Source organism: Thalia democratica, chromosome 7 (genome assembly GCF_965202585.1).
Source record: "Thalia democratica chromosome 7, ktThaDemo2.hap1.1, whole genome shotgun sequence".
In the NCBI taxonomy this organism is placed as follows: domain Eukaryota; kingdom Metazoa; phylum Chordata; class Thaliacea; order Salpida; family Salpidae; genus Thalia; species Thalia democratica.
Genome location: NC_139171.1, coordinates 41,386,771 through 41,407,870, shown reverse-complemented (window position 1 = coordinate 41,407,870; position 21,100 = coordinate 41,386,771). Strand labels below are relative to the sequence as shown.

General features: G+C 25.2%; 1 protein-coding gene across 1 annotated transcript; it reads left to right on the top strand.

The window, feature by feature from the left end:
- Window positions 1–10,872: 10,872 nt before the first annotated feature.
- Window positions 10,873–19,715, top strand: LOC145840723 (uncharacterized). Its single transcript, XM_082948050.1, has 5 exons — window positions 10,873–10,985; window positions 11,113–11,254; window positions 13,359–13,502; window positions 17,723–18,532; window positions 18,940–19,715. The coding sequence occupies exons 1-5, from the start codon at window positions 10,980–10,982 to the stop codon at window positions 19,503–19,505; spliced, it is 1,668 nt and encodes a 555-aa protein (XP_082804176.1). The 5' UTR covers window positions 10,873–10,979; the 3' UTR covers window positions 19,506–19,715.
- Window positions 19,716–21,100: the final 1,385 nt, after the last annotated feature.

The window sequence follows — 21,100 nt, the reverse complement described above, 5'->3', positions numbered from 1 at the left end:
TATTAGTAGATGTGGTTATTCTTCTTTGCTAAAGTTTTAATGAAAGTTGAATTTGTAAGATGTAAACATTATTTGCAAGTGCTATACTTGTAGTCAGGTGTAAGATGGTCATAGTTTATTTTAAACGTCAAAATAAATTTAATTTTTATTAAAGCTTATTTTTAATAAGAAGATTTTTACTAAGTTACTTAAAGTTTTAAATTGAAAATTATAGTAAATAAATGATGATCATGCGTTGTTTTTGAACTAGAAAGTACAGTATTACTTCACAAGTTTTCAATGTTAATTAGTAAAATTAAACTATTTTTTACTGCAAGTATTAAAAAAATAGTTAAAGTGTTTAAATCTAAAAGAAAAATGGATTTTCATTATTTAAATTTGGTTATATTTAAGTATATTCCCTTACATATTTTACATTGATATTTTCATAACAACATTTGAAATAACTTTTTAGTTTTTCTTTTTATATTTCTTTTTAAACTCACTATATGTCACTTCATCTACTCAACCACGACATTAATATCATGACATTTCAACATTTTCTTCAAGCTTTTTTTTAATTCAAATTATTCTAGTGTTTCTTTACTGCTTAAAGGTACTTTATTAGGAACGGGTCTAAATTGTACGAAGCCAAATTTGCACGAGGGCACAAAATTGTACGAGGGAACAAAATTGCACGAAGACGATTTTGCAACAAGGGTAAATTTTGCACAAGTTACATTTTTGCACGAGAGTAAAAAAGAAACTAAAAATTAATTAAAAAAAACTACTGACCGAGGGTTAGGGGTAACAGTGATATTAAAAATAACAAACAAATTATTGGAAAAAAAATTTGAATATAAAAAGCTACCAACCGAGGGTTAGGGGTAACAGTGATAGTAAAAAAAAGTTTTACCGACCGAGGGTAAGGGTTAGTGGTAACAGTGATAGTAAAAAAAAGTTTAACTTGTTCTAAAATGCCTCCGTGCAAAATTTTCTGCTCGTGCAAAAGTGACCCTTCGTGTAAAGGTATCTTCGTGCAAAAGTATGTTTGTGCACTCGTGCAATTTTGACAGCTACCCACTTTAATATTGTTATTAAGTTTAAAGATAAACCAATTTTTTAAATAGTATTTCAAGTTTTATAAACTAAGTTTACTAAATAACTTTATAAACAACGTGTTCACAAATTAAAAGGAGGTTAATATTATTCAAATTAAAAAAAAAGACTTATTTGTAATGATGAGCGAAATACTGTTTATTATATAAAGTTTTGATAAAATTAAATATCAAAAAGTATAAATTTTTTGACACTGAAATACTATAACAAATTAGACGACATTAACTTCATTGTATAAAGTTTTTTATTAAAATCCACGACTGAATCTACACTATTATAGAACAAAAAAAGCTACCCCACTCTACACACGCCCCTGACGGGTAGCACGTATCCCATTTTAAATTGAATACCTCGGTCTGTAACTGGGTTCAAAGCGCTTTTACGTTAAGTATTTTTTCTAGAGTTCTTAAAATGCATGTTATTGCTTTTGACTCATTTAGTAATAACAACTATATTAATTAAATAATTAAAGAAAAAATATTAGCGCTAGTGAGCTAAACATAAACATCCTTCGTAAATTCTGAGTTTTTTCTGTAGTTTGATTTTTGGCCTTAATGTAATAGGCTATTAAAAACAAAATTATCCGAGAACACTGTTTAAGATGTAGGCAATTACACACGATATACGCTGAATCATCTTAAATAAGTTGACAAGAGTTTGTAGTCGATCAGTCAGTGAAATTACAAATAAACTATGTTCATGTAGAGCGGGAGCTGATCTTTTCTAAACAATTTTAAGCCTGTTTAAATATGAGCGACTCTTTTGTACTAATCTAGGTAGAAATTTAATAATGAAATAAAAGCTAGACGATTAGCCGACAAAGCATGCTTTTGCGTTTAGTTGTATGACATAAGTTTTTTATAATATGTTTATACCTAGGTTATATCTAAAAGTCTCTACTAAATAAAACAAACGTAGTGTTCGCCTAATGTTTGTCTAATTTCTACTATCTAAAAAGATCTGTGCAACTTGTAAACTAATTTTTGTAAGTTTTTAAGCTGAAACTAACTGACTATAAAATCGTAAAAGACTGAATAACAACGTTTGCGTAAAACTTACAGCATATTTTTGTATATTGAACGACGAAAAAAAAGCGCTCAAAATGTTTGGTATAACGACCTGGTGAACAAAAGAACCTTTTGATTATCGAATCATACACCACGGATACATTTTAATGTCTTGTCTAGAGCTAAGTTACATAGCTTACATATTGTATTTTAAAGATTATAGTTTCTGAATATTACATTTTGTAAAGGTACAACTTATAAAATTTACTTGAGTCAAAAATATTCTTGCTACATAAATGACAAGAAGATCTGTTTTAAATATAGTCATAACAGCTTATTTTTGAAATTCTACAATGTAAAATTTAAAAAAATCTTGAAGTTCAGTAAATCTTATAAAATTTAAACAAAAAAGTTAAATTTAAGCAGATTGATATAACAAAAATGTAAAAAAAAAATTTATAATAACATTAAATTGTATTAAATTAGAATAAAATTTGTAAAAAAGAAACGTTAGACTATATTAACATTAATCCTTACTTGACACTAAATAAGCTTTATTTGATTTATTAAATTCCAGCTAAAAAAAATCTAAAAATGAGCTAAAAAATTTTGTTAATCGGGTTAGAAATAATTACGAGTTAAAATGTTATTAAGCCGTGTCGAATAGGACTTGGAAAAAAATACTAAATCAAAAAAATAGAGAAATAATTTTTCTAAATACCTAAACAATTTTGCCAGTTTATTGCCTTTTGCTTGACATAAAATCGTATATGTCTTTTTTTAGAAGAGTTATAAAGAAAAACGCTTATTTTGAAGATCCACTCTATTGCGAAATAACTTTTTTTTGCAGTATTTTCATTTTCTGTCGTGAAACATTTTAAAGTTTTTTTTTCAAATAGTATTTTGAATTATCCATCGAACTTTTTTCTAGTTTTCTTTTTTTTATAGTTTTTACAAGTTTCTCTACCCTCGCTTCTTCCGTGAACACGACATCAAAAAAGGACAAGTTCCAATGTTTTCAAGCTATTTTGAAACTATTCTAAAGAACGAAAACAGTTTTATTCTTTAACAATAAAAATATACTTTTAATTAAAGAAGATTAGGTTGAAAGTGATTTTTTTTCTAAAAAGCTTTAACAGTTATTTTTAATAATAAGCGTTTAGACGCTTAAAGTTAATCTCAAAAAAACAAATCATTTTTTCTAAGACTTTTAAAGGTTTTTTTATAAAACAAGCGCAATGTGAATTAAACAATTCTTGTAATTAGATCTTCTTAACAAAAAAATTCTTGTTATTAGTATTTATTATATGAGTAAGAAAAATGATTAAATGTAAAACGTAAGAACTAAATATTTTTTTAAACACTCTTTCTAAACACACAACTAATCAACATGAAATAAGATTTAATCAAAATTAACACGAGATTCAAGTCTAAGCGATTCAAGAAGCATTAAATTTAAACTACAAAATACAATCAAAGACTTTAATTTTTATTCATTTTTAAAGGTTTTAATTTTTTGCTAGGTATAATAGTAAAAAAAGTACTTTGATTAAAAACACATTAAGAAAAAAGTTTGAACTTTCTAAACATTTATTATTAAAACTGAATACAAAATATCTTAACATAAAAGTTTTCATTACCAAATGTATTTTTAGTACTTGCTTGCGTTGATAATTCTATTTACTTTCTACTAACTTCTAGTATTATTCACATTACTACTTTATTTTTACATTTTGTTCCTAGTAATTTACGCAGTTAAAAAAAAATTAAGCTGTGTTTATATTAAAGAAAACGTTTATAGTAATAAAGTACGTTATGGACAAGACGTTAAACGGTATCTATGGTGTGCGACTCGATAACGATAAGGTTTTTTCGTGCATCAAGTTCAAGGACCAAATAATTTAAGCGTCTTTTTTGTCGTTCAATAAAGTATATATATATATATATATATATATCAATATAGCTTATATATAATATTTTTTTTTAAATAATCTTCATTTTATGGATCATAGTGATTTAAAAGAATAAATTAAATAGTTTCTTATTATAAAACTTGGCTTATGTACTATCAATTAAGCCGTGTCGAATAGGACTTGGAAAAAAAACTAAATCAAAAAAATAGAGAAAGAACTATAAAATAGTTTGCTTAACGATGTTTTTTGAAGTAATAGATAAAAAAAAAACCTATATACCTTTGTTTATTTTCAAAAAATCCATAATAAACTAGTATACACTACGTGCCCGGACATATGAGTTAAGCTCAGTCAAGTTTTTTCAGAGTGGCAAATCATATAGAAAAAGGACAAAATAGCTTTTTAGCTGTTAGCCATCTTGAGTTAATGAATTTTAAAAGTTTCTTTTTTTAACAGTATTTTATAAAATTGACAACGAAGAAATTTTTCTTTTTTACAGGCTTGTTTTACTTTGCAGAATTTTGACCAATCTATAAGTTGATTTTAACAAGCTGGTTTTTTATGATATAAACTATCAAAATTAGAAAGTTCATTTGGTTTCTTATGGAGAAAGCACACAAAAAAAGCAAAAAACTTTTTTTTATCTAAAACTTATCTTTAAATAGAAAACATGTTTTATGTAAAGTGATGAACTGACCTCATTATGTGCAAGTGTGTTACATTTTGTTTAATGTCTATTTGAACAAAATGATCAATGAAAATGAACCTACGAAATTCGACTAATAAAAAATTAACGATTGAAAATAGAATTTTCTAAGTTAGTTAATGCAAGTCAAATATGCTACACAACAGTTGTTTTAAAATAAAACGAACTTAGACATATTTTTAGTTGTAAAGATAATATTTTGTGTATATTGCTTTTTTTGTTAATACAAAGGTTTTTTTTATAATAAAATTTGTTTTTAGAAGTGTTTTAATTTAAATTGAACAAACTTATTTTAATTTCAGTGTAATTTAGACTTTGTAGTATAATTGTTTGAAGGTACTATAAATTTATTGTTAGTGTTTAATGATGAGTTTCACACAGAACATTTGTATGGAATCGTAACATGTTCATATTTTTAAATATAAGTTGCTAAAGATTTCTAACTTACTTGCAAGCACTGCTTTGTTATAGATCAAATAAGTAAACTAATTGCTGAAGAAAGGGAAAAAGATTATTATTATACCTAAAAATTTGAAGCAATTATTTTTTATAAAGAAGAGACAGTTAAATACTAATTGACCGGTATTAATCTGAAACATATTCATTAATTTCAGTTTGAGTTGAAAAATGTATTAGACTCTAGTAATAAGAGCATCACAATTTATTAGTAAAAGGTAATTAAGGCAAAAGTATAGATGTTCAAAATCTTTGCCTTAATGGCCATTAAATACTAAAATGAATTGACTATTCAAGTTCTGACAATTCAAATTCTAGTGATTCTTTTTTACAGTAAAACATCCCTTATAGCAAACATTTGTTTCATCTTTTTACTATTGTAATCTTATTGACTTGATGAATACTTTTTTTTTAAATTAAATACATTTTTTAAAATATTTTTAAGAAAAACTTTTAAAACTTATTATCTTTTTTAAAAATAAGGTATTATTAATATTTACGAATTTTCTTATTTAACTTTATTTAAATTTTATTTTACCATTGTAATAGTATTAATCAGAACAACATGAGAATTTTTATATTGTTAAAATTTAAGTTTTGGTTTTTGAGAATTAGAGCTTTAAAAGTTTAATAAGAATTTAAGTGGCTGTAATTTGAAAATTCATGTAACAAAGAAGGGTATTAAGGAAGATCCAAACTTCAGAATAAAGATAAAGAAAAATAATAAGGAAATAATTTCATTGATCTATTTTACTTATGATTTAGTAAAACTTTAAACTCCGAACAAGTTTTTGTGGTTAATATTTTTCTTATTTCAATATTATTGTGACGTAATTATTAGATGTAATGAATGTATTTTGTTCATTCGTTAACAACAGTAAAATTTGTATCAGTTATTCCTACCATTAACGTGAGTAGTTTATTTATATTATGATTTGTTGTTTTGTTGTGTATTTTAGTTTAATTTACTTATTTTAGACTTAATAATCATAAATATTGTATAGTTTTATAACAGTCGGATTTAATATTAAATATTTTACCTATTATTAACTATTATCTGTAAAAATATTTTATTTTAATGAAAACATGTATACACCCAGTTATTCTATGCTTCTATTGTTTCATTACAGTAATTATTTTTTTACAGAACTCAGTTGAAGTGTGTTGATTCGTTAACACACAGAAACATATGTTGGTACAATAAAAGAAGATTACTGTACAGTTTGTTTTTATTTATTTTCCAGTGAAGTTACTTCACTAGGATCTTTTGTTAGCAAACGATTTAACCTATATTTTTGAACAGTTAATTATTAGGTCTAAATTAAATAAATTAAAGTAAAAATACAAAACAAGATAACAAATCATAGTTTAAACTACTTACATGGAAATAAAGGAAGTACTAATTCTAAAATATTCACTGGTTGCACACAGAAACATATGTCAGTGTGATAAAAGAAGAATACTGTATAATTTGTCATTATTATATATTCCAGTGAACTTGTTTCGCTAGGATCTTTTGTTAACAAACGCTTAAAGTTATATTTTGAACAGTTAATTTGTATAAACTATTTTTAGTATGTTCTCAATTTATATAAGCTTCATCTTGTACAAAAAGATTTAGATATTATAAAAAAACCGATTCCAAATATTTTTATCTGTTTTTGCCTATAATGCTAAAGTTTTTAGTCCTTTAATTCATTTATTAGTATGTTTTTTACTAATTTGATTTACAATATCAACCATTTTTTGTTTACATTTGATCAACAACTGACAATCTCTGGTACACCTAAAGTAAAATATAGTATTGTTTTTAAAAATATAATGAATAAGATCTTTGACAATTTTTGAAATATGTATGAAGTTAAATTTTTATAAGCCACTAATTAGCTCACATTTGCTACTTTTTGTGCCAACTTTTTATAAAATTTTAACGCTAAAAAAATTAACGAAGTTCTTCTACAAAATATGGGCGGCTTCAAAAAGTTTGCTGTATTTGTAATACTTGTTCAGGTTTATACACATGCAGATTTTTTCCAAACAGATTTAGGTGAATTTTTGGTAAAACTTTTACAGAAAAAGATAAGGTTTAGAGACTCGAGACGGCCTAGTTTTGCACCAAGACACTTTCGCACCAAGGGTCACTTTTGCACTAAGTCACTTTTACACAAATGGTCACTTTTACACTATTCGTCAATCTTGCTCAAAATCACTTTAGCTTGTAGGGTCAATTTTCGTGAGTGATGAGAGTTTTGCACAAACGTTTTGCTGGCAGAAAGAACCGCTTACTTACCAAGAGTTAGGTTTGGGGTAACAGTGATCGTATAGAAAAAAAAATTACCACCGACCAAGTGTAAGAGTCCGAAAGGTTAACAGTAATAGTAAAGTAATTAACTAAAATTAAGTTTTTAAAGACAATACAAAAAATGTTACCTACTACGAGTTAGAGTTAATAGGGGTAATAGTCAAAGCAAAAAAAAAAAGGAAAAATAAAAACAAAACAAAAAAAAAAAATTTTTTAAAGTGCTAAACAGACACCGTACAAAAGTGACGCTTTTTGCAATAGTGACTGCTCATGCAAAAAGTGATGAAATGCAAAAATATCAATTCGTGCAAAAGTGACTTCGTATAAAACTGTACCTTCGTGCATTTCTGACACCTACCCATCTAGAATCTAGATTTGACATATTAAAGTAAAAGAGTGTAATAGAAGCTTTAAAACATCTAATCAAAAAAAATATTTATAGCGCTCTGAAATAAAAATATATACTAGGAGAAAATTACAGAACTAATTAAAATGATTATTTCAGCTAGATGTTTGTGTTTAGTAGACAAAGTTTGTTACCATATTCTTTTATTTTTGATAAACTAAGAAAGTATGCATAAAAATTTCTTAGAATGTAGACTATTACTAAAGTATTTATATTTATTTTTTTTTTTATCTCGAAAAATAAAAATTATAAGTTATCATCAAAAGTTAAACATTTTAGGACAAGAGTTATAAGAAAGGTAACAAACAAGTTTTAGGCCTGTTGAACTTAAAAACCAAAAATCCCCTTTAGATCATCCGAAAACGATTATAATAGCTAGCTAGATATTGTGGTAGCTAATACTAATAATAATTCAAATTATTTTGTTAACCTAACATTGTAACAAATTTTAGTACATGCAAGGTTTCATCAACAAGTTGAAATTTAAACCCATTTAGTCTGTATATTTTTGATTAAAATTATTTTTATAAAGTTTGCACTTTTTGGCTACATCTAAGTTTAAACTTTATAATTTTGCCCTTTTGTACACTTTACACACTTGACCAAAAAAATTTATTGCCATACATACAGTAACTTTTTCAACTAAGACTCAATTTTGATAAAAATTATATGAAAGATATTAAAGAATATTTATAATAAAGTTAAACACAGGTATTTGGTATAGTATTTGACATATTTTTATATAATTGAGGTGCAAGTATATATATAAATATTTTTTTTGATAACTTTAATGTTAAGTTCTTTTCAAGCTTGTTTTATAGATTTAAAACTGAAGTTAATAATATATGAAAATAAATGGTAATAATGTCAATGATCCAAATTTTTATATTGTTTTAAGTTTTATCAAGTTAAATACTTATGGTTTTAATATATTTAAAAGAGTTGCAACTCACTCATGCCAACCTAGGCTAGTTTAAATTTATTTAAAAAACTCAGGTTAAATCAAGTAGATTAGTTTTTTTTTTTTGAAAATATCATGCTAATGTTTTTACAGATTTCAAATGTAGTTAAAAATAATTCAGTTTTGAATGGTTTAAAAAAATGTACTTAACTTTATTTCTACTATTTTATTTTTGATATTTTTATTGTGTAGAATTTAGTTATCAAATAAAACTTTTCACCTTTTGGCTAGCTGTTGTTTAATATAACAAAGGTATTCTTTATAGCTCTAAGTAACATTAATTGTAAATGCATATATTTAAACTTTTGTCTTTACTTAAAAATAAGTATATTGTGCTCATAAACACTGCCACCTTTGATTTTTCAGTTAGAAAGTTTTTTACACTTAGCAAATACCACAAAAACACCATGTGCAAAATTTTAGATGATTTGAAGAAACTTTCACTTAGGCAGAATTTGATTCTTGAAAAAAAACTTTAAGTTTATGAAAACTTACAAAAAATAATAAAAATTACATAAAATCAAAATTGCCTCCGTAAAACCTTCTTTATATCATTTTAAATTGTGCACATTGTGCATATTTGATAATTGCCAAGTGTAAAACAAATCCAGCAAAAAACTTCTAAGGTTGCATTTTTGGGTCTCATACAGTTTGCTTTGGATGGTTTTCATAAAATCAATCTTTTCCAAGGTGAAAGTTTCTTCAAAACATTTAAAGTTTTACAACAAATATTTTTGTGGTATTTCCCAAGAGAATAAAAAAATAGTTAAAAATGGTTGTTGTTTTTATAAGCACCCCAATAAGTATTTAACATCTAAAAAAATTGCACAATATCACTTGAAAATATGTGCACACTGGATGATTAAATTTAAACTTTTTGAATAATATAAAATGTTTTTTTAGTCTACTTGTCTTTATAGTTCCATGACATATTGTAGTCTTTTAATGATTATCAAAGCAATGATTTTTTCTTTATTATAGAAAAGAAACAGTCTTACTCTTTTCTCTACAACTATAAGCTGTTTTTGAAGTTTAAGCAAGTAAGTGTTGCATCACATGTATTTCTACCTACCCCTGTAACAACCCCAGCCTGGTTTGGGATGCTACCTTCAATAAAGGGGACTTGGCTACTTATATGGACTAAAGGCTTTGAGCATTTAACTGTTAAGGCCTCTCCTGAATTTACCTGGCTCATTTGGTTTAACTTAGAACTTATTAAATATGTAATAAACTTTTATATTTATTTTCTTTAATGAGATGAATAACCCCATAAAATTTAACATTAAACTTAACAAAAATAAAAAACTATCAATTTTAACTAAAAAATAATCTCTTGGTGACACGTCATTTAACAAGTATTCACAATGTTAAAATCTCAACACTAAAGACCATTTTGCATACAGTTAGATTTTTTTACCTCTTTGATTTTTCATATAATCATGTTGCATATAGTTTGATATTTTTACCTCTATAATTTTCTTGTTTTTGAGTTGAATTGTCATTTTAATATACATATTTTCAATGAAAGTTTTATGGGTTTACACAAGTGGCAACTCATAAATTTGCCTTGTATACAGTTATCACTCATACTTCCACATTCCATTCATTTTTGAAGGATTAAAATAACTGCATACTTTCATATTAAATTAAATAACATCAGAGGTACTTTTAATTGCTCTGTTACCGCTAGGACGTTATCTTGGTCATTTCAGATGTTTTAATTTTTTGCAGATTTGTAACTTTTTTGAGCTAGCTACGTCCCTGGTACACTCTCAGAGTGACTCACAACAGCTCAGGATAACTCAGATTTTTTAAACTTGAGCTAACTCAAGATAATTTTGTACTTTTATAAAAGACTCAGGACAGTTTTAAGATTTTTTTAAAACTCAGGACCTGTTCTTTTTTAGACTTTGAATGAAATTTAATTAATTTAGTTTTAATATTTTGTTCTTTTATTACCAATTTTAACGTAGAACTTGATTTTTATTTATTTTGAAAAGTTATAAAAAAAATTTTAGGGATTAAAAAAAAAACAGGACACCCGGCACAGTTTAAGGTTTTTGTTTTCACTGTTTTTTGTCACTAAGGACAGTTTTTTGACTAAAAGAGAGTGACAACTCTGTAGGTGTAATGCAGGTTAGTTTTTTTGTCCCAAGGAAAACCAAATCTGGTTTAATTCTGTAGCTTATTTAATTAAAATATATTGAATTATTAATTAGTTTTGTCAGATGAATTCATTAACGATTTATTACTCTTTTTGTAGGTCCTATGTCAATTTTACTGCGTTATAACTATAATGGATGCTAGACCACTTAAAAGAAAATTAAAACAAAAGAGAAGTAAACATGATAAAATAAGTGATGATGTCAACAGAAATGATCAATTTAAAGTTGTTAATGTTTCAGGTATTTGACTTAATAAGTATAATTTTCTGCTTTAAAAGACTGCACTCTTCTAACTTTATGTTTTAAATTTGATATCTAATTTTACTAATCACTTTAAAATTTTCATAGCTAACTGAAAACTGATTATGTCGTTTCAGCTCAAAATGCTTTAATGGGTGCAACATTACTATAGTATGTTTCAACTTTTTAAACTATGAATCCCAAATGTGGTTTTACTTTTTAAAAATTGTATGATACTACCAGTGAGAAAATTGTTAGTAAATTTTGTCATAGTGTCTTAAGTTTTATTAAAAAAATGTCACTAAACTTAATTCAAAAAAGTTATACTAAAATTATTTTAATGTTAAGAATATTAAATCTACATTTTCAAAGAAAATATTTAAGGGTTACTATAGTAATGTTATGTTCTATAAACATTCATAGTGGCATGATCTATTTTTAGTGAAATATAAGAACTTTAAAGTGTTTAAAACATACTGAATATCATAGAAAAATACAAATTTGAAAGTTAATGCTAATATTGTTATTACATATATTAAAACTTATTTTATGTATAAGAATATGTTAGAATTTTTTAATATCATTGGCCTTTGTGAAAGCTTAATGTATGAACCTTTTTAGTAAAGATAAAAAATTACAGTTTTTTTTTGTATTTAAGCATTTTTATCAAAAGTTTTTAATAGAACTGTATGAACTGTAAAATTTTTTTAATATTGTATGGAATTTAAATAAATTCGCCAAAATCTACCTACATATTTTATTTTAAAAGGCATAAAGTACTTAGGAAAAGAATGGACAAAATCTTATTAAAAAGATTTAGATAAAAAAAAAGGTACTTTTTAATAAAATATATTTTTTGGGAGAGTTATTTAAGCATTAGTAACAAATAAACTCTTAAAACTTGAGGGTGATTAATAGAAATATTGAAGAAGAAAAGGGTAAATTTTTATAGAGAAGTCTTTTTTTATCTTTATTTTTTCATAAGAAACCTATTGAATTAAGCAATTTTTTCACTTATATCTTTAAAGCTCTGTAAAGCAATTTAAAAAAATTTGATAGATTAGATAATTTTAGTAATAATTGATAATTATTTACTTTCTAAATGTCATTAAAATGACCCTTAAAAACATCAACACTTTGTCACATAAAAGTTACATATGCAGTAGCAAATGTAATGGTAAGGCAATAACAACAAACTAGAAAAATATTTTATCATAAGTAATTATATTATTTTTTTAAGATTACAGCAATGTGTAAAATGGTAAAATTAGAACGTTATACTATTAGTTTATGTTTGAAAAAATAATTCGACTCATTTTATAGTAATTTACAGTTTATTTTTAGTTTTTGCCTACAGAAATTTATAAAGTTGCATCTATTTAATTTCTCAGACGTTAATACTGACTCTAGTTACTTTTTGGTCAGTTAAGATTAAGTTTTAATCATTTATACTATAAACAGGGTTCCCACTTCCCTATAAATCCCTATAAGTTTGCAATATTCTGAAAAATCCCTATAAGAAATTAAAAAATATATGAAAATCATTAGAAATCCCTATAAATAACGTTTTTTGCTTGGTGATTGAAATTTGAAAGCCAAACAGCAACACAGCGTGATGAAAAATCATGACAAAAATATTTAATAATTTTTTTAATCAAAATCTTTGCACTCTATGACGCCACCAAGCAAATATTTTTTTCTTTTTTACATTAAACACAATTTATCTAAAGTTTGCTTTTATAACTTAAATTAGACCTCAAAAACCCTCAAACTTTCGTAAATTTCTTATTAAGACTGTGCTTACAAACGGTTGATGACATATTTTAGTTAATTAACCTTGAAAATATGTTTCCAACGTTTAAAATTAATTTTTTTTTTTGATAGTTTCCCTATAATTTTGCTATATTTTATAGATTTTTCTAAAAATTTTATTTAAAATTTTAGTAGGAATCCTGTTTAAAGTATGTCTTTAAGTTAAATATAGTTAAAACATAATTAAATTACTTGATTATATTACAAGTAAGTGTTTTATTTAAAATTTAGTTTAACTGAAAATATTACATTAGATAGTATCGCTTTGTAAACTTTTAAAATATATTATTAGGAAATGTCAGCTTTAACATTGATGATGGCTCACAGATTATGGTTGAAAGGAAAGGATTTTTTGTTGAAATTAAACCTAATGTTACTGACGAGGCAAAACTACTCTCTGAAAACACAATAGTAAATGGTACAATATCAAGGCCAGGTATTTTTAATTATATTTACCAATCTTTGATAGCTATGTTACATAAGTTATGTTATAAATCACTTGTAACTATAAAACATTGACTTATTAAAATAAAATTTTAAAGTAAAAAGTAACGAATAAGAAAGAAATTTGTTTATGTAAAATAAATAATAGCTTTAAAATGTTGTTGAAACTCTGAATGTTTTTAACTATTGTCTTATTTAAGGTAATTTTTTTAAATAACTATTTTATAGTTATTTATAGTCTATAGCATTTTAAATTTTTTAAATCGTTTATCTAATGAATTCCTGTTAAGGTTAAAAATTTATAAACAGCTTAAAGCTACTACAAAGTTAAATTAATATTAAACAAGCATACTTACAAAAAAGGGTCATAGAGGTGTCCAAATTTTTTTTACAAAAAATAACATTGGTTCATGAATTAAGGCTTTAATTATAAAGCTTAAAGTATAAGTATTAGCCAGTTTTTTTACAATTCAAAAGTATTTAACTTTTGAGATATTGTAATTTTTGTAAAAATTTGTATGATACCAGCCTATGGACCACAATTTTTTCATTCTCAATTTTCTTGAAAATTTAAAAATAAATATATATAGTTTTTTTATTTATTTACCTTAAATATTCAAGAAACTTTCCTTATATAGATTAAAAGACTTTAAATGTTGGGAGTTTAAAAACAATGAAAAAAAAAGGTATATAAAAGGGGAAGGGGTCTAAATTGCACTGAGATAAAATTGCACAAAGTTACTAAATTGCACGAGGGAACAAAATTGCACAAAGACTATTTTGTACCAGGGGTCAATTTTGCACAAGTTACATAATTGTACAAGAGTAAACAAATACAGAAAAAAATTTAACAAAAAAAAAACTAAGAAATAATTTGATTAAAAAAAAAATACTGATGGAGGGTAAGGGTTAGGGGTAACAGTTATAGTAAAAATAAATATTAAAAAATAACTAATAAAAATTATAAAGAAAATTTGAAAAAGTAAATAAAAAACAATTAAAAAAAAGCTACCGACCAACTGTAAGGGTTAGGGGTAACTGTGGTAGTATTAAAAAAATAAAATAATTAGAAAAAAAATGATAATAAACCTTACTGACTGAGGATAAGGGTTAGGGGGAAGAGTGATAGTAAAAAAAATCGTAAGAAAAAAAATATTTTTAATAAAAAAATTAACCCGTGCAAAAGTATCTTTGAGCACTCGTAGAATTTAGACAGCTACCCATATAAAAGATTGTTATTTTATAATAAAGTTATTAGTTTTTATAATTAAAAAATTCTTTATTGAAAAAAATTAAGTATTAGTAATGGGTTTACTGTGAAAATTTAAAGAAGATTGGTTAAGAAATGAAGGAGAAGATGTTTAGTGAAATTGTTTTTTTTTGTGTTTTTAACTTGCAACTTTTATCGGGAACCTTTTGAGCTCACCAATTTTGATTGCTTACATCTCAAAAGTTGTTTTGAATTTTGTTATGCAGTTAAAAATGTCTAATAGCCTAGATAGAACTCTACAAAATAAGATCAAGTTGTAAAAAACAAGGTGGACCCCTATGCTTATAATTTACTTGTAAACAAACAAACTCTTGCAAATAGTAAACTAAATTATAACATGTTGCATAAATTAAAAAAAAAATCAACTGGTAGAATATGACGTAATCTTATAAATCTAACAATATTGTAACTTTATAGTTGTTTTTGCCGGATTTATTATTTACTTACAGATGTCAAAACAGGCATGTATTTATAAGTTTATCAAAGTTTTTAAATTGTTGTTTTTAAAATGGATACACGAACATATTAGCTCGTTCCTTAAAAATAATTTATATTTAAATAAAGTAGTATGCAACCTTGGTTTTCAAAATGTTTGTGGTGTGTTTTTGAGAAGAGTTTTTTAGGGTATAAAATATTTCAATAAATAGTTTTGAAAGGGGAGAAATTTTTTATTTATAACTTAAAAATCCGATTAATATAAAATAACTGTCCATCACTTCGGAAGGTGTTCAAATTTTATAATAATAAACTGAAAAATGATCTTAATTACTAAACTTTATCCTAGTTAGCTGCTGCTAATGGTTACTTGACCAAGTTAGCCATATTTTTCTTACACGCATTATCCCTAAAAATAATTGATTGTTTTATTGAACAGCTTGAAATGTGTTTGTTAAATTAAAGCTTCTTAACCTTGTTGAAGTTTTTTTTTTCTGTTGATTTTTATTTATAACGAGTTTGTTTCTGAATTGCATTATTTGAGTGTATTAGTTGTACTTTTAATAAATGTTTATGTTTTAAAAAGTTACGCTATTTTGTACACTAAATTTATGTTTATAGACTAACCAATTGTTTCTATGTTTCAGTTCAAAAACATTATATTTTTTATCAAATTTTATTTTTTTTTTTGTTTACCATTTATGTGTTTGTTTTGTTATTATTTTGTCTTTTGTTCAAGTAACTCTGGTTATGATTCCTGAGTCTTACCTTGCACAATAATGATATTTATAATGTTAAAGTCATGTAATATATTTTGAAAAAGTTTCTATTATTTCAAAAAGGTAAAACACTTTGAATTTTATCTTTTTTTTTAACTTCATTCTAAAAATTTTGAAGACTTAATTATTTTTTTCGATTTACCTGAAAGTTTGAGGTCCATTTGATAAAATATAGTGGTTTTCCGTTTAGTCAGGTTAAATCAGACTAGTTAGCTTTTATAAATAAACTGAGGCAAAGTAAAACCAACTCAGACTAGTTTGACTTTTTGGAAGTTTTTTAAATTCAGGCTGACTAAAGCTAGTTTCAATTTTATTTTCAGAAACTTTTTAAAACTTTAAAAAAAGTTTAATGCTAGTTTATATGAAAATGAATTAAGTAAGTTTTCTTTTTTTTTTAATTTCTTTATGTGCTGAATTCCGATTTTATTGATAACATAAGTAGTTTAGGTAGTGCTACTAAGTTTCTGCAACTATATAATAATTATTGTAATAATATAACTTTGATAGTTTTCACAAGTTATTTTTTTTATGTTTCTTCAACTGTTTATAATCACTGTTCTGAAAGTAATTCCTCGTTTATAAAAATAAAATAACTACTCCCAGTTCTGCATCAACACTTTTTAATAATTTGATTTTAAAAGTTTTTAGAATTTTGTAAGTAAGGAGCTATTTACAGGGTTGCCGCGTTACCTGTAAAAACCTAGAATTTGACAATTTAGGCAAAAAATAACCTGGAAAAACCTGAAATTTGAAAAATTTTGAAAAAACCTGGAAAAACCTTGAATTTTGATCAAAAAATCTGGAATTTTTAATAATTTTAACATTTTCAATAGTAAAATTTCGATTTAGCACAAAAAATCTATCATATAATTAAATTTTTTTGTCATAATCAAAAAAATTTTCTATTAAAAAACACATTTAAAGTAACTTAACAGTATCTTTTTAATGCTTTTATACTATTTAACACAGTTTCTTATATAGAAATGAATTTAAAAATAAAAATAGACCCAAAAATGTGTACTTTTAAAAACCTGGAAGAAATTTGGAAAACCTGGAAAAAAATTTGAAAAAATGACTGGCAACCCTGTATTTATAGCGGTTCAAAATACAAATTTATAGAAACCTAAGGTTAAAGAAAACTTCACTGAAGATGCAAACATTTTTTAGAGGTTTTCTAAACTCAGACTAGTTTTTTAGCCTTGTTGAGTGGCAACCCCAAGAGAGTTTAACGTGTAGTGAATTTATAATTTTCTCATATTCGTAATTTTCTCAAATAATGTTATTATTTATTTGTTTGCATATAAAACGCTTATCAATACTGACTGAATCTAAAAATGGTAAAAACTTTTTTGTGATTTATTTAATAGCTCATACTTAAGCTTTCGCATTAAAGCCAATACTTCTTTTTATGATTATGTTTCAATTTTTCGTTGAAAACCTTATGTTGCTTTAAGATATTGTTTTATATCTTGAATATAAAAAAGTATAACATAACTTATTAGGATGTTGTAAAAATATTATTAAGAATTTTATTACATCATTCATGATTAATTCTTCATGTTTTTTTTACTGTTTAAGCCAAAAAAAATTTAACTTATAACATACTTTTACTGTTTCAATATTATAGTAAGTTCTATCTAGTACAGTTAAATATTAAATTGTAATTAACAGTTATAATTAATGAAATTTTTTTTTTCAATCTTTTATTACTACTATTATAAACTTTAGAATTGAATTTTGCACCAGTTCCATTTATTGACCCTCAGTCGTTGCCGCAAAAAGTACAAGTCGAAGACTTTAGCCAGAATAAATATCAACCAAGTATTGAACCTGCTATTAAAACAATAAATTCTTCTTCATTACGTTTGCCAACTGAAAACAGTAGAAAGTTTCGCAAAATATTGCCAAAGCTCACTTCTAAGCAAAATCTTTTAAAGCTAAATATGAATGATATAAAAAATATGGAGTTACCAGCTGAACTATCCCAAGGCTTACAAAATCAACAAAAAAAGGTAGATGCCAAGATGAGACGAAAGGCTTTGTTAAGTCATTCACTTTGGTCCAGTAATCAAATAGAGCTTAGAAAAGAACCCATAAAAACTGAATGGGACCTAACAGAAGGTAAAACTTTGTTTGAAAGAAAACGAAAATACCTGAAAGTAACCAATGCAACAGCTCAAATTATTCAAGGTGATGTTTTTGTCAATACTAACAAAATTAGTTCTTTGTATGGGGTGGGTGAAATAATAAAGTTTAAAGATGAGTTAGAGAGAGCAAAGTATGCATTGTCAAGTCCTTACGTGAGAAGCAAAATGCCTGTTATTCTAAGTGATTGTCAATTCATAGCTGATCACGATTTACTGTTTGCTGATGATTATGGAGGTGAATGGGAGGTGTTTTACGAGAAGAAAAAAGAAATATGTAAAGGCTTTAGTTACGAGCATACAGGTAAAAGAAATGTGCGTCACCCAACATGTATAAAAGAAACATATAACTATGGTGCAAGAGTGTTTTATGTCTACAGAAGAGTACCATTTGGTAAGTTATTATTATAATCGCATTAGACTTAATTTGTTTTCAGTTTAAACTTCAGTTGTATTTCAAATACTTTAGGCTCAACATATCTATTTTAATTATATTGCCATTTGTTAGTACAAGCTTGATGATTAAAAAAAAAAAACATTTTTTTACATTCTATAACTAAAATTTTATACTCTTTTCGTGATAGTTATATATTTAGTATATATTAACACTTATTGGTTTCAAAAAATATTTTTTACCTATTAATATTTTAAGCAACACTTAGTACAACACTAAAAAATCTGCAAAAATAAGAGCTAAAAAATGTTTCTAATAAAAGTTTTGTTTTCAAGCTGTTATATTTTTGACTACTTAAATGCATAATTTTTTGAACACTTTTTTCTTAAATTATCTATTTATTTAAGGAAATGAATGCTTAACAACAACTACACTTATCAACTACACTAAAGAGAGATCAAGACTAGCTGTTGAAATGATGTTAAACTTAGGACACGACTTTAAAAGCCCGAGTGATTGTCTTTTTTCAAGCAGTAACTCAGAGTCTGATAACACGACATGCAATTGGGTCATGACCAAAAACGGAGGGCGAGACGTAGAAATATACACAGCCAAAGGTGAATTTTTTTGTAAAACATGCCAAGACGACATGAAGTTTAGTGATAGTATAAAGTCTTTAACAAGCTTCAAGCACTTTCATTCCAAGTGCACACCGGATTTTCAGAAAGTAGTGCTCAAGCTGAAAAACTTTAACGTTACATTTTTCCATGGTCCGAAAGCTAGTGTGCCATGTGAATGTGTGAAAGATCAACAGAAAAAAGCTGAAAGAGAACAACTTGTGAAAGAAAATATGCACATAAAGCCAAAAGCTCTTTATGAAAAGTATGGACATTTATTTAAAAACAAGCAACACGTCATCAATCTAAGAGCTAAAGTAAAAAAACAAATGGAACAAGTTGAAATTATATTTTGACTGTTAGAGTTATTTCTACCAGTAATAAAATTTTGTTTCGTTATTTGTTTAAATTTTTCTTCCTAAAATAGTATTTTACTATTGTTTTTTAGTTTATGACATTTTGATAGTGTTGATTGTTTATTAAATTAATGATATTTTATAAACTTTTAACAACAATTAAAAGTTTAATAATTTTAGGTTTTTGAAAAATTCTAATTAGTGTTTCACCAGTAGCATTTATAAAATATTATTTTTACTATACTATTATTGAAAAAGCTCCTAACATTATAATTTACTAAGTTGTAATTTTTTTTAATAAAATTTGTTGTAAATTTTTTTAAATTGGTTTATTTAGATAGATGGTAAGATAAAAAAAAAACTTGAACAGCTTGAGATATTTGAAACCTAGTTTCAATTGAAGCAACATCAGTCGAAAGGTTAATTAACTATTATTACAGAATTTCCCATGAATAAAAAGCAGTACCAGATAAAACTATTTAAATTTAAATTTTGTATAAAGATACACCTCGAAACACTTCTAACTTCTTTAAAATAATCGTAAACTTATTTATAAAAACTGACTTATCAAGTTAAATGCTTTTAACTTGAATCAATTGTAATCTAGTAAGTCATAAGATTTTGAGCAATGATAGAAAATATATTTTGTTAAACAACTTGTCGATGCCGCAAAACGTAATATCTGCCTTAAAAATAAAGTCTTTGAGAAACAGAATTTTGTTCTTAAGATTTTTAAAAATAGTTGTTTTAAATATACTATTTGTATTTATCTTCTTAAACCCAAGTTAAGAGCTTTAATTGTTACACTTGCAATCAAAAGCATGCAATTTTTTTAAACATATTAAAAAAAATTAACACAAAAACCTATTTCTTTGTATTTTTGTCTTTTAAATTGTCATATAGTTGACTTGTAAGAGAAATATGAAACTAACGCATTTGAAAGTGTTATTACTTTAATATTACTGATATAAAGAGAGGTTCCTTTTTAATCTAGTAAAGTTATTGAGTATTAATTACAAAATTTGCATATTATCAAAAGTTTCATATACTTAAGTTGTTCTTTGGTAAGTTTTATTAAACGTTATATCCTACTGTGCTCAATTTACATTTAAAACTCTAAATCTTCGCTTTGATAAATTGAAACTGCTTAAATCTTAAGAATATATTTATTTTTATCTGTTTGCTGAACCTTTTATGTAGGCAAAAAGTTTAAAAATTGTAGTTTGATCTCGTAAAAATTGTTCTAACAATCTAACTATTAATACGATTTCAAATTCTTAAAAAATATTTAAAGGGCTACAACTCAAAAAGTAATAGATATTTGAAAAAATTAAAAATGCGTATGTACATGTAACTTAAAGATTATAATAAAAAATGTATATATTATACAAGAATTTTTTTAATTTCTAAAATTACCACTTTTTTCAAGTTATCTTGGCTATGTCTAAAAAAAAAAAGGGCCGTAGGTATTAATTTGATCTAAATACGTGCTTTTTTCAAATTTATTTTAAGTTGTGGCCCTTAAAAAATATTAATTTAAACTGTCGTGCACCATATTAATACTTCCACATTAAAATTTATTATTCCGCTTGGTA

Bases quoted from the DNA above. Each gene is read 5' to 3' on its own strand.
- LOC145840723 (XM_082948050.1), top strand. The intron at 11,255-13,358 runs GTATTTGACTTA...ATATATTATTAG, and splicing joins TAAAGTTGTTAATGTTTCAG to GAAATGTCAGCTTTAACATT. The intron at 13,503-17,722 runs GTATTTTTAATT...TATAAACTTTAG, and splicing joins TGGTACAATATCAAGGCCAG to AATTGAATTTTGCACCAGTT.